At 34.2% G+C, this 17,502-nt stretch overlaps 1 protein-coding gene across 1 annotated transcript in view; it reads left to right on the forward strand.

The window, feature by feature from the left end:
* LOC114659194 (collagen alpha-1(XXIV) chain) overlaps window positions 1-17,502 on the forward strand; it is a 338,513-nt gene that overhangs the window by 258,436 nt on the left and 62,575 nt on the right. The window contains exons 32-40 of the mRNA XM_028811519.2: window positions 4,056-4,109; window positions 8,317-8,370; window positions 8,457-8,510; window positions 9,050-9,103; window positions 11,757-11,810; window positions 12,530-12,637; window positions 14,324-14,377; window positions 14,456-14,563; window positions 15,153-15,206. Coding sequence (XP_028667352.1) covers window positions 4,056-4,109; window positions 8,317-8,370; window positions 8,457-8,510; window positions 9,050-9,103; window positions 11,757-11,810; window positions 12,530-12,637; window positions 14,324-14,377; window positions 14,456-14,563; window positions 15,153-15,206 — 594 coding nt within the window. The remainder of the gene's footprint in view (window positions 1-4,055; window positions 4,110-8,316; window positions 8,371-8,456; window positions 8,511-9,049; window positions 9,104-11,756; window positions 11,811-12,529; window positions 12,638-14,323; window positions 14,378-14,455; window positions 14,564-15,152; window positions 15,207-17,502) is intronic.

Consider the following 17,502-nt stretch of genomic DNA (forward strand, 5'->3'; position numbering starts at 1 on the left):
ACTGATCCAGCAACAAATGTACTTAACCTTTATAACCCTTCCCCTGCCCTCATTTATTCATCTCTACCCTAGCCTTGTGGCAGTCCAGACACAAAAACTATAATCCTCATTATGCTCTGCGACAGACAATTTGAACAGTTTGTGTAAGAGCATCTGCAAAAGCATAATGTCATCAAAGATAGGAGGTCCTGCATTTTTCCTTTATCAATCACTTTCGGATAACAATTTTGTTGCCTCGCTGGATTACAGCTTTTATTTTACAATTTGTGTTTTTCTTTCATTGCCAGTTTTGTTTAGACAAATGGCATTTACAAAAGACAGTTCTTCCCCTATTTTTTTCATCTGTATCATTTTCTGACAAATGTATGAGTCCAAAATTGTCTTATGCACTATTGCCAATCACTACCTATTATGATGTTATATTTGACCATTTGTCCTGCCGTCATACACTTGGTCAGCCGTGCAGTTCCCTTTACTGTATACACCACACTTGACATTCGTCTATCCATCCATTTTTTTAATCCATTTACCTAGGTCAGAGTCACCAAGCAACTGGAGCAATAACTCAAAATTGCACAGCCTTGCATTTTAGAAACAGCCAACACTGTTGTCCACCACTTGCTAATACAAATCAACAACCAAAATCGACGACTTTTTAAAGTAAAAAATAGGTGGAATTTATTAAAAAAAATTATATGATAAAGCTAAGCCATGACTGAAAACAGTGTACCCCACTTTTTTCTGTAGCTGATTGAAATGCTGTTTTTTGAGATAGAATCAGACAAATGTAAAATGGTGATCTTTAGCAGGTACAATTCCTAATTTGTATTTTATTATTTTTTTTTTTTGGTGGGCATTTAATCAAACACACTATATAATAACTCAGTGCTATTTTTTATCTTTCATGCCATCTTTTTTAACAGTTCTGTGTTTTGATTGAATCAACTTTAAATTGCCATTATAACATTATTGAATACTTTGTGATGTTATCTACTACCCCCCCACTGTAAATGCTTTCTTCGGTCTATGCGCCTAACAGTTTACTAATAGAACACAAATTTAACATTATAAACTACAAGCGCAGACAGACATCATACGGCTTCCATAAGTTAACAAGTACTTCCTCAGTACTTTTACACAGGACCAATGGTGTTATAAGACACAGTGCTTCAAACTTTTGAATTAATGTTTCATCACATTCTTGCATTGCTTCGTAATGTAAAAAGTATATAGAAGCAGTGCAATAAGGAAGTCCAAAGTGAAAGAAATATTTTATTGAAAAAAAGAAAGTGGAGGGAATACAGAATTAAATATTTCTTACATTTTGAACTTCCTCATTACAGTGCCTCTATATACGTTATACATTCCCTTTTATTTGATAATCAGGCAAGCACATATACAGTATGAACAACTCTTTATAACTGCCATCTATCAGAGCCTCTGTTGATACTCCCCCAGGGCATGGTGCCTATGTGTTCAAAATTCATATTTAAATTTATTATTATATTGGTAGAGTTCACCCCTTTCAATTCCCTTTTTTTGTGGACTGGAAGTCTGCATGTTCAACTCTTCAGTAACATATCGAGGGAACCTTTTAAAGTTTAAAACCATTAATTAAATAGTAATTCAATAATTAGTACATTTTTAAATAATGTAATATAATGTATTCAAAATAGTCCTGTACACACTGATTACTTTACCATGTTACATTTGTGCTGCATGCTTTTGAAATTCATTAAGCTTACTAGTCATTAGTTGGCACCAAAAGGTGACAGCTATAACAAATTATTAACAGTTGTAATATATTTTTAAGTTGCAATATTAAAAATAAAGTTTAAATCAAAGTAAGCAGATTGAAAACAAATCAGAAATTTATAAACAAATGTTAGTCCATACGTTTCTCTGATCTTTTTATTACTCCCATCAGTACAGCTAGTGTAGGAAAAAGCTTCTGATTAAAAACATTGGTAAACAGAAACTTTAACAAACAATATAATGTAAGACTAAAGCTGTTTTCCAATGAAAGGATTAATTTCATGAAATTCTACTGGTACAAATGGTAATAATGAAGCAAAAGAAAACTAAAATTTCTTCCTTAGAATTACAGTGATTTGAAGAATGTTGGTAGTCTTCTAAAAATGTCTTTTCTTTAAGGATTTCAGCACTTTATGTGATGGCTAAAGCTACACCTCAGTGGCACAGCAAGTGGGGGAGGCCTCACAAACCCCAGCCCAGAAACCATCCTCTACCACTGAAACACAGCCAAATCCCAACAGAAAAAAAATACTGCAGCAGAGACCCCAAACCCCCCTACACAAGCCTTCCAAACAAAAACACAAACTGAAACCCGACCTCCTCCTTACTTGAAAGTGCAGTTCTTAGAGAACTTTGCTGGAATGGAAGAAAAGCCATACAATCAAACATTTGCAGTTTTTGTTCTTGATTTTTGGAGCAGGTATTCAGTTGATCTTGTAAAGGTACAATCTAATTTAAGTGGCTGACAAGTAGAAATATTTAAATTAACATTTCCTCTCTTCATTTTTAACCAAATGTTAAATTATTTAAAATGCTGTTGTTATTAGGAAGAAGGAAGGAAGGAAGCCTTTATTGTCATTGTATCAGTACAATGAAATTGTAAAAGCTACAACTGTAAACAGTGCAAGTTCATCAAACAACAACATACTGTACAAATAATAGTACAAAGGATACATCCTATGACAAATAAATACCATACATAAATAAATAAGGGACAGAAAATTATTATTCACTAAAGTAATTGTCATACGTAGTAGAAAAAAAAATTGTAACAGTTCCATGAGTTCTTAAAATTTAAAATTCTGATGGTCCAAGGATAAAAACTATCCGCAAATCTTTTTGTTTTACTTTTAATGTTCTTGCACTGCCTGCCAGAGGGCAGAAGTGTGAACAGTGAGTGGCTAGGATGGGAAGGGTCTTTAATGATTTTAATGGCTCTGCGAAGGCATTGGGCACTGGAGACATCTTCCTGGGAGGGCAGAGAGCAGCCAATGACTTTCTCTGCTGTGGATATTACCCCCTGCAGAGTTTTCCTGTCTCCTGCTGTATATCCAGTATGCCATGTTGAAATACAGTATGCTAAAACACTCTCAGTGGTTGTGCGATAGAAGGTCAACAGCAGCTTCTCCTTCATTTCCACTTTCTGGAGAAGTCTCAGGAAATGCAGTCGTTGCTGGGACATTTTGACCACTGCCAGAGGGTTTGCTCTCCAGGAGAGATCATCAGAATTGTAAGTTCCCAGGAACTTAAAAGAGGTGACCATCCCTACCAGGTCCCTGTTGACATATAGAGCATCTGGCTCTGCTCTGTGCCTCCTGAAGTCTCTTTAGTTTTGCAGGTGTTGAGTGAGAGATTGTTCCTGTAGCACCACAATGACAGCTTCTGCTTCTTGTCCCTGTATGCTGACTCATCGTCACTAGTTATGAGACCTACCACTGTCATCAGCAAACTTGATGATAGTGTTGCTGGAGTAATTAAATGTGTCATAAGTGCCCAGGGCATAGAGAAGTGGGCTCAGTACACAGCCCTGAGGGGAGCCAATGCTAAGTGTGATGGTAGAGGAGCTGTGGGTGCCAATTCTAACAGTTTGTGTGCAGCCACTGAGGAAATCCTTTATACAAGTGTAGAAGGAGGGGTAAACGTTCTGGTTATGCAGCTAATTGATTAGTATGCTAGGGATGATTGTATTAAATGCTGAGCTTTAATCGACATACAGTATTCTTACATAAGTCCAAGAGTGTTCCAGATGGCTCATCAGTGTATGGAGGGCTGTACTGATGGCATCTTCCATGCATCTATTTGATCTATAAGCAACTGGTGAGGGCCGAAGGTGGGAGGGAGGCTGGCTTTAATGGGCTGAGCTATAAGTCTTTCAAACAACTTACAGTTTTGTTTAACCACATACACACTCCACTCAATTCTAAATGTGTCTTCTTTACAAAATGAAATTACTAATTTTATGTGATATTCTTATGTTGTACAAATTTGAATGTTTTTATAATTAACGTTTTATTTTAAAGGGTCTGCCTGGATATCCTGGAAATACAGGAGAGAAAGGAATTCAAGGTGAACCTGTAAGTCAATAAGTGGTGAAATATGCTTTGCTAATTTCCATAAGAAAAACAGGAAGATGTTTGAATGTACAGTATATATGACCTCAAATGTTTCTTACACTGTTTAACTACCTTTGTAAAAAGTCTGATTTTCCCCTGCTTAGTCTAAGCTTATTTTAAAAGCATTATTAGAAAGCACAATACTTATTTCTAGAAAAAATCCAGAAATATAAGTTACATTTTTAATTTATTAATCAGAAAATTATCATTATGCTGAGACGTTTGATGGGGGAATCATATGGTTTAATTAATCTGTGAATATCATTAAAGTATTTGAAACAAGATAATGTGTAAAAAGTTATACTACTCTACCATGTTACCAGAAATGAAATTTTCTCCTTAGTAAGCACCAAAGATAAATATTTAAATAAAATGCATTTGTATTTAAATTAGGTTCATCAGGTTTCCATTAAGCAGATATAGAGAAAAACAAAAAAAGGCCTGAAACTGAATGCAAACAATATACTTAAATTACTAAACAAACAGCTGTGAATGCCACTAGGTGTCATACTCTGTTCACATAACTCAACTTGCTGAACTCTGTTTTTCTGTAATGTGTGAACAAAAACAAAATTATTATTCTTGAACTTACCGAGGTCTGCTCTTAGTTATTACCAATCATAACATACAGTATGTGTAATTGGCCAATACTGGCTCTTAGTAAATGTGTGTGTTAGCATCGATAGGTTAGGCAGTCATGGATCTATATTATTATTCAGCTCTAAAATTAATTTATATAAATTAACAGTTTCTCTGTTCCCTTGAGCAGTAGTACAAAATCTTTATCTGCTTTAGCTGAGCAATGTCTTTATAAGTTCAGTACATATATCCCGAGTAAAAGATTGCAGATGCTGTATGGCATGGAATAACTATTTCAGGATGAAAGCAATGAAGCCCTTTGTAAACTGAGATCCAGAGATGAAACAACACTTCTTATGTTTAAGTCAGTCAAATCTGGCAGTGACTGCCTGACTGAAAAAACCTTTGTGCGTGGAACAAAAAAGTACAAAATAATAAAAAGGACCTGTTTGTCTCAACAGGTTTTTACCTTAGTATGTAGGTTGGAATTTTGTGTTGACCTTCAAAGTATCTAAAACTATTCCTACTGCATTTAACTATATACAGTATACTTTAATGAATGCCAGTAATGCAAATAAATAATTTAATAAAGAGAGCATCTTTGAACAGGATTTTAAATTAATGTTCAGTCCCTGGTTTTCAGCAATGAGTCCCTCACTCAATTAAGCGTCTTGAGCATGGGAGAGGCTCTATATAAATAAACTATCATTATTATTATTATCAGAGTGAGTTTCCCCTTTTATTCCAGTTAGTTTCTTGAAGCATGTCTCGAGTTAAAGTTGTTTTCTCTTTATAAGACACAGGCTCCTTCATTTATATCTTTCCAGCATTACATCTTCGTCCTTCCTAATCTTCTTAAATCCTTGAAACATCAAGCACTTGGAGGAATGTGACTTCTTATATATGTTCAGTACTGCCTTCTAAAGGGAGCAGAACATGCTTTGAGGCATGTGCATGTGGAGTTTTTTAACAACCAAACAATGTCTCAGTTTTACTGCAGTTACTCTTAGATTATGTTTTCTGACCTCCAAATGGACTAATGTCTCTTGATCTCTTCTGTCGTTGTCAACTTTGGTCCCTTGGATAAGTGATATTTATGTTAAAATGACACATAGAGTTTTGGGACCTGTGACATTGCACATATTTGATTGGCTATCTTGTCTGGATGACAGATGACTCTGTGTACTTCTTCCTTTCTCAAGCTGTAACCTAATTCTGTAATTGCTAGTAATTCCCAGATTATAAATTATTTAAGACCGGTTCTGTGGTAATTTCCAATTATCAAGTCATAAGCTAATTGAAGAGGAAAACTACAGAAATTACTAGTACAATACAAATGGATGTCTTGCAATTCCTGTAATTAATGCCCTATAAATTTGGTTTGCTTGAGCAAAATAATTAAAATTTAATATAAACATGCTTTTCAAAAATTGAAGATTTTCCACTCCAGGACACCAACCCATGCCCATTCCGCAGTTTACAGCAAGATATGCAAACAACAATAATTGTAGTGGAATATGACAAAAGACTGCCTCCAATCCATTCCAAGATGAGAAGGGATAATCTAAATAAGACAGTGACACCAAGTTTCACTGTGAAGCATAGAGAGGAGAAAGGCAATAGGAAAGAATTACTAGCAATCCATGAAAATGACTGCTGAAAAAGCAACAAGAGCAGCCTCAGCAGGAGCTCTTAAGAAAGAAATGCTCTGTTTAAATAATGGGTGTGCAGCCCTGATTTAGCTCCTGAGACTAATGTAAATTATCAAGCAGAGCCTTCCAGAATGGGTAGGTTCTATAGCTAATGAGTCTGTTCCTTGCAGGAATTTTATTTATACAGGAAATTTTAAAAAACATATTTGAGCACCATGTAGACTCTATAGCATAGACATTAATATGTTAAATGCTTGGGAGCATGGGGTTAATGAGAGTTGCAATTTTATATGTTAAAGGGATTCAGAATGTTTTGTAATCTTGACTGAAAGCCAATGTGGCAATTTAGAAAATGGGGTTATATTCATATTCTTAATTCTAGTTATAATCCTTGTTATGTTTTACACAATTTTAATAGTATGACAATAAGCCATTACAGTGGTCAGTTTCGATTGATACTGATGAATGAAGTAGGTTTTTAATATCTGGTATATAAAGAAACCATTTTAATTTTGTAATAGTTCTAACCTAGGGAAAAAGCTCTTAGTTGGGATGGGAAAATAAATTCATTGTTAAAGACAATCCCTAAATTTAATGTAGATTCAGCACTAGAATTTTTGCCAAAGAATAAGAACATTCACTTACAACCTCCTCCCTGCGTGGAGTTTGCATGTTCTCCCCGTGTCTGCGTGGGTTTCCTCCGGGCACTCCGGTTTCCTCCCACAGTCCAAAGACATGCAGGTTAGGTGGATTGGCGATTCCAAATTGGCCCTAGTGTGTGCTTGGTGTGTGGGTGTGTTTGTGTGTGTCCTGCGGTGGGTTGGCACCCTGCCTGGGATTGGTTCCTGCCTTGTGCCCTGTGTTGGCTGGGATTGGCTCCAGCAGACCCCCGTGACCCTGTGTTCGGATTCAGCGGGTTGGAAAATGGATGGATGGATGGACTTACAACCTCTTTGAGTTAAAGAGAGGTCGACTTTGCAATTTTCCAAATGGCTCTGGCTCGCAACCCAATGACAAACATGCAAATTAAGAAGTCATAAGAGACTCAGTTTATGATGAGTTAGGGTCTTGGTAAATCATTTGACAAATACTTGTTTGCTTATGTTAGTCTTTCGAAAAGGGTTTGATAATTGGTCTGACTTTTCTGTAAGGGTGCTTTGGAGCTTTTTTTTGTTGTTTTTGCATAATACCTTCTTTAGGTGGTAAAGCCCACAAAACATAGGAAGTTGTCGACAAGGAGGCTGTAAGCCAGGTCAAGATAAAAATAAGCTTTATAATGCAGCAGATAGCACACCTTATCACCGGAAATATACATCCTCCTCTTTGATATATGCTATTTGCCATCAGCAGTTGGAAAACTGGAGGAGTTTTGTCTTGTGAAATTCAGCTTATTGCAGCTTTCTAGGACAGTGGAAACATAGCAACACACATGTTCTCATCCTTACTACTTCATATGTAACTCATCTATTTTTCAATTTCTATTAATAATTGATTAAATAGCGATAATAGACAAGGCACTCAACCATGGTTACTCATCAATGTATTTTTTCTTAGATGACAAAAAAAGAAAAAAAAGCAACAATCGAGTAATCACCAATTCTAAATCTTTTCTACACTTTACAGGGTTAGTGTCCCAAATACCCGAAATGCTATAAACCTGAGAAATGGCCAGGTCACCCCGGTATAGAATTACCATCCCAATATATTATCGGGAAAGTTAAGTGAGAATTTCCTGGGTCATATATTTGAAATAAGGTAATGGACACTGAAGCCTTTCATGAACAGTTATCTGGACGGTCTGGTAACATACATTGTGTCCAGAAACATACTTGTTTAAGAGCACTCATGACAGAAATTCATACATTATGACAGATGTCACATTTTTGTGTACCTGCTGTTGTGTGTAGTTTTAGTAACATAATTTTGACTATTTTTAGGGCCTCAGAGGTCTGCAAGGTGAACCTGGTCAAGGAGGAGAAATTGGACCTGAGGTAACAAAGTATTTTTTCTCTGTTTTCTTTTTAACAAAAACACAGTTCCAATCAACGATTTCAAGTATGTTCATATTGTATTCTAGGGACCCCCAGGTCCAGAAGGAGATTTGGGGCACCAGGGGGAACCAGGTGAAAAGGTAAATGAAACAGGATACTAATGTACACAGATACTCTTTTTTTCCTTTAACAATATCTAAATATTCAATTATTTTAATCCAAAATGTTTAAAAAAGACCACATTGTTATGATGTTAGATGTGATGAAAACTACCCAAGTTAACATTAGACTAAAATTTTAAAAGGTTTAACACTGGTAAGATAGAAACTTTAAGTGCTTGTAGTTTTCTGTTTAGTAGATTGGAAAAACATGTCTAAATTTGTGAATCGTCTGATCCTTAATTTTCTCTTCAAGACTACCAGTGATCTTTATAAAAATGAGATTTCTAAACAGTTATGTCTAAACATTTTCTTTTATTGGCCATTTCTTGATATCGAAGACAATAATTTTTGAAAAAATAGAATAATGTGACAAATTTTAGGATAGAGGATAACAAAACAAAGATAACTAAATAATACATTTAGTTTTTCTTATATAAAAAATTAGAAAAGACAATGATGAAAACTAATGTAATAAAATACATTTTCTTTATCTGCCAACTGTTATCTTCTATTTTTAGGGAGACGTTGGGGTACCTGGAAATGAGGGCGAACAGGGACAGCAAGGAATCAGAGTAAGGATATCTTCATGAAGTATTTTACATTTAAAAAATCAGTATGGAATGGTCCATACTAGTGTTGATCAGTGAAATTCGTCAAAACGTTTTTCACAGCTAATATGTTGTGTTCACCGGTAACCTTGTTTGCTATATATTTTCCTGAAAATTCACATTGTGGACAGCTTAGATACGCATTTTTTTACAAGAGCCCAATTACGCTTTGCAAGGCCACTGTTTCATCGCAGAGCTATAGCAACCATGTGTAGAACTTTCACGCATTCTTACTGCAATGCCTTGCATACACTGTGTGATTTTTAGAAATTGTAGGCAAGCAACTGCTCAGGTGGGCAAACAACTACTGCATAATAGTGTCACCAGTAGTTTTTGAGGTCCAGCTGTGTGAGCACATTTGGTCTGATTGACATGCCACAACATGGGTGCTTTGACTCTAAGTATACATGGCCCCAATGGACAGTTTTACACATTCATAAAAACGTGATGGCCACAGACTTCTCAAGATGTTAACAAAAAAAGAGATGCACTCATGCCTATTGCCATACTGTGCTCTGAAAGTACAAACAAAAGAAAAAGCATAACTGGACATGGTGATGGTTGCGACATGGACAATATGGTGTGTCTATTTTACAGAAAGAACTGGTGCTTTGTAATCAATTTAATATACTGTTGTGTGCATTTATTTTGGGTTGTTCAAGTAAAGGTTTCCTAAGTTCATTTTGTGTTTGGCCACTTAGTTCAATATGTGTTGCTAAATGATATTTAGATTTTTGAAATCAAAAATGTGAAAATGAGCATGGCAGCGGCAATACCCAATGTACAAGGAGATTTAATAGCGACATGAACATGAAAATCAGCTCATGCCAACAATGCAAATTGTTTTAATGTTTTTTGGATATTTCAGAAAACACTTGATTTAAAATGTTCAATCTTTGATGGGATGTAGACATCTGGAAGCTCCACATAACAAAAAAAATGCATATTTTTCAGACAAAAATTATAATTTTAAGACATGAAATCAATTATATTTTTCCACAGACACGCATACAGACACCATGCTAAAATCAGCTTTTCTTGACCTTTTGACCTTTGTAGAATCAGAATTTGAAGTTAACTCAGTAGTGAACTTTTGACCCTATCACCAAAATTATATTTACAGTACATGGAAGTAAAAACAGTACTAAGATGTAAATGGAAAATTACTACTAATAATTAGAATTTTTTTTGCTTTTTTTTTCACTAGTTATAAATGTGTATAAGATTGAATGTATCAAGAATTTTAGGACAAAAAACAATATTTTGTAAGTTATAATGAAATAAAATGGTTACCATGTTACTAATATGGTACTAGCTATAGATGGGCTATGAGCCATAATAAATAAAAGAGAGAGACAAAGGCAATTAAAAACAGTATTCATCCTAAAATCCCAACAATAACTTATTACTGTTATAGAAAACAGTATTTTGTTTCAGCCACTCCAAAACAAGACATTGTAAAGATTTGTTGCTATATACACACTGTTAAAATATTTTATGAGAATAAAATATAAAAAATGGTGGTCCATATAATTAAAACTAGAAGCTATGGTCTTTTTTTATTTTTATAATTATTTATCCAAATGTGGTGCTGAGCTTGGTGCAAAAATGTTATTTAAAATATCATGTAAATAATAAAATCAATACTAACAGATTGCACAAATTACTACTTACACTATATGGTTGTTAGTTTTCGCTAGCCACCAAGTGGCAAACCAGCCAAACCCGATGCCAGTCCCAAGCCCAAATAAATAGGAAGGGTTAGTGTCAGGAAGGGCATCCAACTGTAAAATGTAGCCAGAACTTCAATTATGAAATTATGAAATCAATAATTAAGATGAAGGTTAAATTTAAGGTTTTTAAGCTAGTGGCAAGACTGGCAATGATGTATTAAGCTGAGACATGAGCAGTAAAGGGAGAGCAGCAGAATAAGTTTTATGTGGCTGAAATAAGAATAAATATAAAAAGGCACAACAAAAGTGGGAGAGATATCTAAGAAAGTACAGGAAAGTAGACTGAAGTGATATGGACATGTGATGTGTAGAGACAATGAATATTAGGGCAAAAGAGTGATGGGAATGGAAATACAGGTGAAGAGAAAGTGAAGGAGGCCAAAGCAGAGGTGGGTGGATAAAGTAAAAGAATATCTGAAGGAAAACGGCTTAACTGAGGAAGAGGTACAGGACCAAGATGTATGGAGAAGCACATCAGCCCCTATAAAATATGACCTCTCTGCTACCGCAGTTTGTCCTGCCACAACATTTGTGGTTATTTTGCAATAAAGAGTTAAAATGCTCATAACATTTTGACTAACCTAGAATATTAGTGACCAATCTAGTGAGAATAATCACTAGAATATTATATATTATAGGGATAGTCCACAATTTAATGAATTCCAGTTCATGAGAGTTTTTAAAATGTTATTACTCTCATTTCCCATATTCGTTAAACTATTGAAATCTCAATGGTATGTAAAGTTAACAAATTACTTTCATTGCTGAACTATGGGTAGATTTTTGATCATATATCTATATTTTAATTTTCAGAGGTAAGTTCAGTATGCTGAATAATTCAGTATATTCTTACAACTCTACTTTGTTTTAATTTTTGTGAGTAGGGGGAACCAGGGCCTCCAGGTGAAGAAGGCAGTCAGGGAAAAGATGGACCAAAGGTAAGAGGTGTATGTGCTTAGTGATTAATGTAGTGAAGGACATGTATCAAATGAAAACATAGTTTATTGACAAAAGGAAATAACAGACATTCAGGTAGCAACTGGGAATGATTTCCTGGCCCTTTTTGATAAGTCCTGACCTTTTGCCATTCATCCATGGACTCTTTCTCTCACTCTAACCCACTAACTGGTAGGTCATTTCTCCATGCCATACACTAAAACACCTGTTTTCAAGCAAACTCTTTATCTTACTCACTGGGGTACTAAACTTTTTTCTCTGCTGACACCAAGAAAATATAACTGAGGATCATTATATAATCGAAGGTCTTAGCACATCATGGTGGTCCTCCTCATCTTTCTCTAACATGTCAGTTTGCATTCTTACTGCCAGTGCAAATTTTCCATATTTTTTTATGCCTTCACTTGTACCCACTCTTGTCCTTTGTAGTATGACTTCACAAACCCTTACAGCATGTTCAGAACAGGTTCCATAGACTAAAAAGAGCTAATCCAGAGAGAGAGAGGTTGGGAGCATGCATTGATATAGTGCGTTGCCAGAACGAATCACATGGTGAACCACCTCAGGATCCCAAATTAGGACCAAGCTAATACAGATGTGAATTAATTACTACTTTGTTGTTACAATAAGCCAAATTTGTTGCATCTCTAAGACAAGTAAAGTTAAACATTATGAACATTATTTTTGCACATTTGTTTAGGGGGAAAAGGGTAACCCAGGAGCAAGAGGAGAAACTGGTGAAAAAGGTGATGAAGGAGAACCAGGGATTGTGGGTCATACAGGTGAACCAGGAATCAATGGTGTTCGAGTAAGTTATAATGACAATAAAGTGAAACTGGAATATTTTCAAATATAATACATAAACCAAAATATATACTGTAAGTGTAATGAAGATATCATTTTAAAAACTAACACTGACTATGAATAGTTGAAATATTATCCACATCTGTTTACATTTTCAAGGTAATTCTAAAACAGTTGCTAAAATTTTAGTTAAAACAAAAATAATGAAATATTAAATATTAATGCAGTATACCATAATTAAAATAAATAAATTCATATCAGTTTTTAAAACTGATAATTCTTTTTTCATAAATATTCTTATAACTTTGAACATTTCTGGGAATAATTAAAGTCAAACCCTTTACTACAGAACAGTCAGGTTACTGGAAGGCATCTGCTTTCAAGGTGGTACATTAGTCACTATCTGTACTTAGAGCTGCCTTATGGGGTAAAGTCATCTTGAATGGAAATATATTTTATTTTATAGCACTTTAATTAATGATATTGTTATTTTATTATTTAATTAGTTATTGAATTAGTTATTTAATAGTTTATTTACCTATGATGTTTTTCCTTAATTGGACATCAGCATTATTGATGGTTTTTATTATTTATATAATTTGTTATTGTCTTGAAAGCAAAATTAATACATGAGCTGATTTTACAAATTAGGCACAGGTTCACTTTCCCAAAAAGCCTCAAGTTAAAAAGTGTTTTTTTTTGTGCAGTTTATTGTTTTGGATTGTAAAGTGTCCTTGATTGTATAAGAGTATGTAGTCTTAGCCTGAACTAGATTACTCTGGCCATTGCAGGATCATTTTTATTTTAATGCTATTCTCATTTTTAACAGCATTATATAGTTTTGCATTTGTACCTTACAACAGGAATTTTGTAAAATTATACCTTTGAATAATTTCACTTTATTATGAATTTTTGTCTATAAAAATTCATTCTATAAGATGATGAAATATGTTTACAAGATTTTGCTGAAATTAATCAATTTTATCAAGAAGATACACTTTTCTTAATTTGCAGTGTCCATAAAAACATCCTCCTTCCACGTTAACGTGCACTTAGTTTGGCCATATCCTTAACCTCAATGATATCATTGTCACTTATTTACATGTATGTGCTCATCACTTGTGCCAGTACTCATTTATTGTTATTTACTCATTTGCTAGTAGCCCCCCACATTATGTCTTTGCCAACATGTGCACAACTATGGTTGATAAATGGTTGGACATGGGTGATTCATTGGGTATCTTTTCAAAGTATTTAGCTGCATCATCCTGAATCTGATGTGTGCTGTAACTGTCAGTTTCTTCTTGTGGTTAACTGATTCAGTACAGGTATTAGTAAAAAAATTAAAGATTAGCATAGGAGACTGTCATAATTAAATGTTTGTTGAAGAAGTTATTTTAACACATAGGCTCCTTCTGTGCCTTCTGTAATCATTAGGGAGAACTGAAATGCATCCAGTGAAAGCAAGTACCAATATGACAGCTGTAGTGGGGTCATTCAATGTTTCTATTTCCTAGCAATGCTTAATTATTTTAGGGTGACAAGAGCCGGAGCTTGTTTTGGTAGCATCAAGAAATGAGTGTTACTTTTTGTCAGTGCATAGGCAAAAAAATGATCTTTTGTGTGCCAATGTATGTTGCCTTAAGTTGATTTGATACCACTTTTGCTATTTTTTTTAAAAAAACCATAGGGGCCTGAAGGTAAACCAGGACTTCCCGGAAATCGTGGAAAGCCAGGAAAAAAGGTATAGATTAAATACATTTATGGTAATAATTATTTCTATAACAAGATTACAGGAATAATAGTAATTTTATTTTTGCAGGGTGAAAAAGGTCAGCTTGGATACATAGGAGAAACTGGTTCAGCTGGTGAAACGGGGCAGCCTGGGGAAAGAGGACCTAAAGGCAGTAGAGGAACTAGAGGACCCATGGTGAGCTTTTTCTGATACTGCATTAAAAGAGGGTACAGTACATGCCACTTTAACTGCACTGCTAGAACACTGTCTGCTTGTATTAGGTTTTGCACGACTAGTAATTTTAAAATGTATACAGTAATAATATTGTGCATGTCTCTTAAGTTATGTTTAAAATATTGCAGTTATGAACAATAATGGAAAGTACAATACACTCATCATTGCTTTGGAGTGATCAAGCTTTCGCTATGTTCTTATAAAAAACTTGAAAAACTTCTATTATTGTGTTGCCCTTCTTTTAAAAATGATACTGAATTTCTGATTTCTTTTATTCTTTTATATTAAGTAACTTAAAAATGACATCTGTAAACAGTGTATATTTAAAATCTACACGCTCTTACTGCAATTTTAGAATTGGTTGTTGTAAAAGATGTATTTTTCAGGACCCATTCTACTTGTATTTTGTCATAGTAACAATACTGTAACCAACAATATTTACGTTAAATACAATTACATAATTTTTTAAGAGAAATAATTTAAATTAATAAAAAATTCAAGGCCATGGTGAGACTTATATACTGTATGTGTATATACTTTGTATTCTTAGGGATCGTTGGGATTGATGGGTCTAGAAGGTGAGCCCGGTATTCCAGGATATGGTGTAAGTATTGTCCTTCTTCTGTATGGCATTTAGATATTTTATGGTTGTAAAACTAAAAAAATAAATTTGTTATATAATGGAGGAAAACTCTGTCCACTAAAATCAACTTGCTGTATCAACTATTCTCAAAGTTGCTTTTATGATCTACTGAACAAAGTTTTCTTGTGTGTATTTAAAATATCTAATAAAACTGAGTGTACATTTAAGATAAACCTTATCCCTTTTCCATTTTAATTATAACCTAAAGGGAAATCTTTATGTTTCTAAATTTTAGGCATTCATTACATTTACAGTTGAAGTCATAAGTTTACATACACTTAGGGTGAATTCTTTAAATCTCACTTTATAACCCCTCCACAGATTTTATACTTCCAAACTATTTGGCATATTATTTAAGACATCTGCTTTATGCAAGGCAAAAGTAAATGTTTTCTCAATTGGAAAGATATATATGGGAAATACATTTGAAAGCATTAACCTTTATAATGTTTGAATATTTAATTAATAAATAACATTCAGCAGTGACTGCATCACTGTGACTGTGACAGCCAACTCACAACATTTCTTTCTTTTAATTTTCTTACTTTATAGTCATTGTGGTCCATGTTCAGACCAAAGTGTGTGTGTGTGTGTATTTATTTATTTATTTACATATTTATTTATTTAAATAGCTTCTATAAAAAACACATTTCCTCCAGGGACAAATAAAGTTCTGTCTACATAAGTTTAACAATCTTTGGAAAAAAATTATATATTAGCATACTTTGTACTGTAACCACAGACAGAGCAATACCCAGCACAATTCCATGTTCACATAAATGAGTTTTATTTGACAAATGGCTTTCACATACAATTACCAGCAAAATAAACCATTCATGATCATCCTTCCTTCTCTGAAAAAGAGTTGCCCACTGCCTCCAACTCTAACTCGGTTTAAGTGAGGCAGTGGGCTTTCTTTTAAAATAGACCCAGGAAATGCTTTGGGTCTCCTGTCCAGGTCGTCTGGAGCATTTGTAGGTCATATGGAAACCAGAGCAGTCCTCAAATAACCCAACAGGGCTGTATTTCCGGATTCCAACTCCCATGCCACCCTATTTGTTACCTGGTTGGGTTTATATCTATGGAACACTGCCATCTGTCGTGTGGGGGAATAAAATGCTCCCAGTAAGCCTTTTCGCCCATCCGTCCATTATGGCCTCCTGGCCAGGTATGAATTCTTCCTTTATACTGGCTAGGATGCCTGTCTTTCCTCTCTGGCACCTACAGTACTTTATCAGTATAATGAACAAATACAATATCAAAGTAATAATATTTTAAAAATATGTTAAAAAAATTATGAATTTAAATTATATTGAGAATGGATGGGCTTTCCAAGCATTGTAAATATTAAGTATACCAAAATTGTCTTTTAGGGTTTCTCACGGTTTTTCCTTAACTTACCGGTAGTTTAAAAGTAAACATGCCTCAATTTTCTTTAAATTGTTTATATATTTATTTATTCTTTTGAATTAACAATTTTCAGTGTTACTTGTTATTTGAAGTCTGTCCTTCTAAGTTTTATCTTAATTATTTTATCTCATAGCATTGAAAAATACTTTCCCACTCCTTTCTGAGCTTTTTCGGCTTTCATCTTGTGCATTTCAATCTTCAGATAAGGCCAACTTCAAAGGCTATTAATAATAATGAGAGCTCAAACGTTTGTTTCTTAGATGTCTAGGATACTAAAGTACTTGTACGCAACAGAGGCAATTGTTTCCAAGCTTACAGAAAGAAAACGTTTCTCTTTTCCTTTTACATTCCTACCACTATGCTGTTAATGTAAAATTTTTATGATATCTTAAATATTCAGTACATTTTCAGAAATTTAAAAATGATTTCCTTATGTGTTCCCATTAATAGAAAGGGCATTTTTAACATTTCATCACATGCACAATTTCACCACAGCACAATGTCAATTTGCATCATATTTGTTACTTTCGTAGTGGTAATAAGTATGTTGAAAGCTTTTCCAAAATAAACTTTTTCTAGCTCTTTAGGAGCCACAAGCATTTCATGATTTACACATAGACATCTACTGTATCTTCGTGTATTTCTTATGGACATTCACAAAAATTAATGAAAGTAGCACAGAAAAATCTTTGTAAGAACAGTTATGTGGTTCAGAGAAACTAAGGATCAGGCTCACCCGTTCATTACAAAATGGTATTACTTTAGGCATAATTTGAATTAACATATATAATAAAGGCATATAGTCACAGCTGTGCAGAACTAAAATATCAATCGAGCTTATCCCTCA

The sequence above is a fragment of the Erpetoichthys calabaricus genome, chromosome 10 (assembly GCF_900747795.2).
Source record: "Erpetoichthys calabaricus chromosome 10, fErpCal1.3, whole genome shotgun sequence".
NCBI classification, from domain to species: Eukaryota; Metazoa; Chordata; class Cladistia; order Polypteriformes; family Polypteridae; genus Erpetoichthys; species Erpetoichthys calabaricus.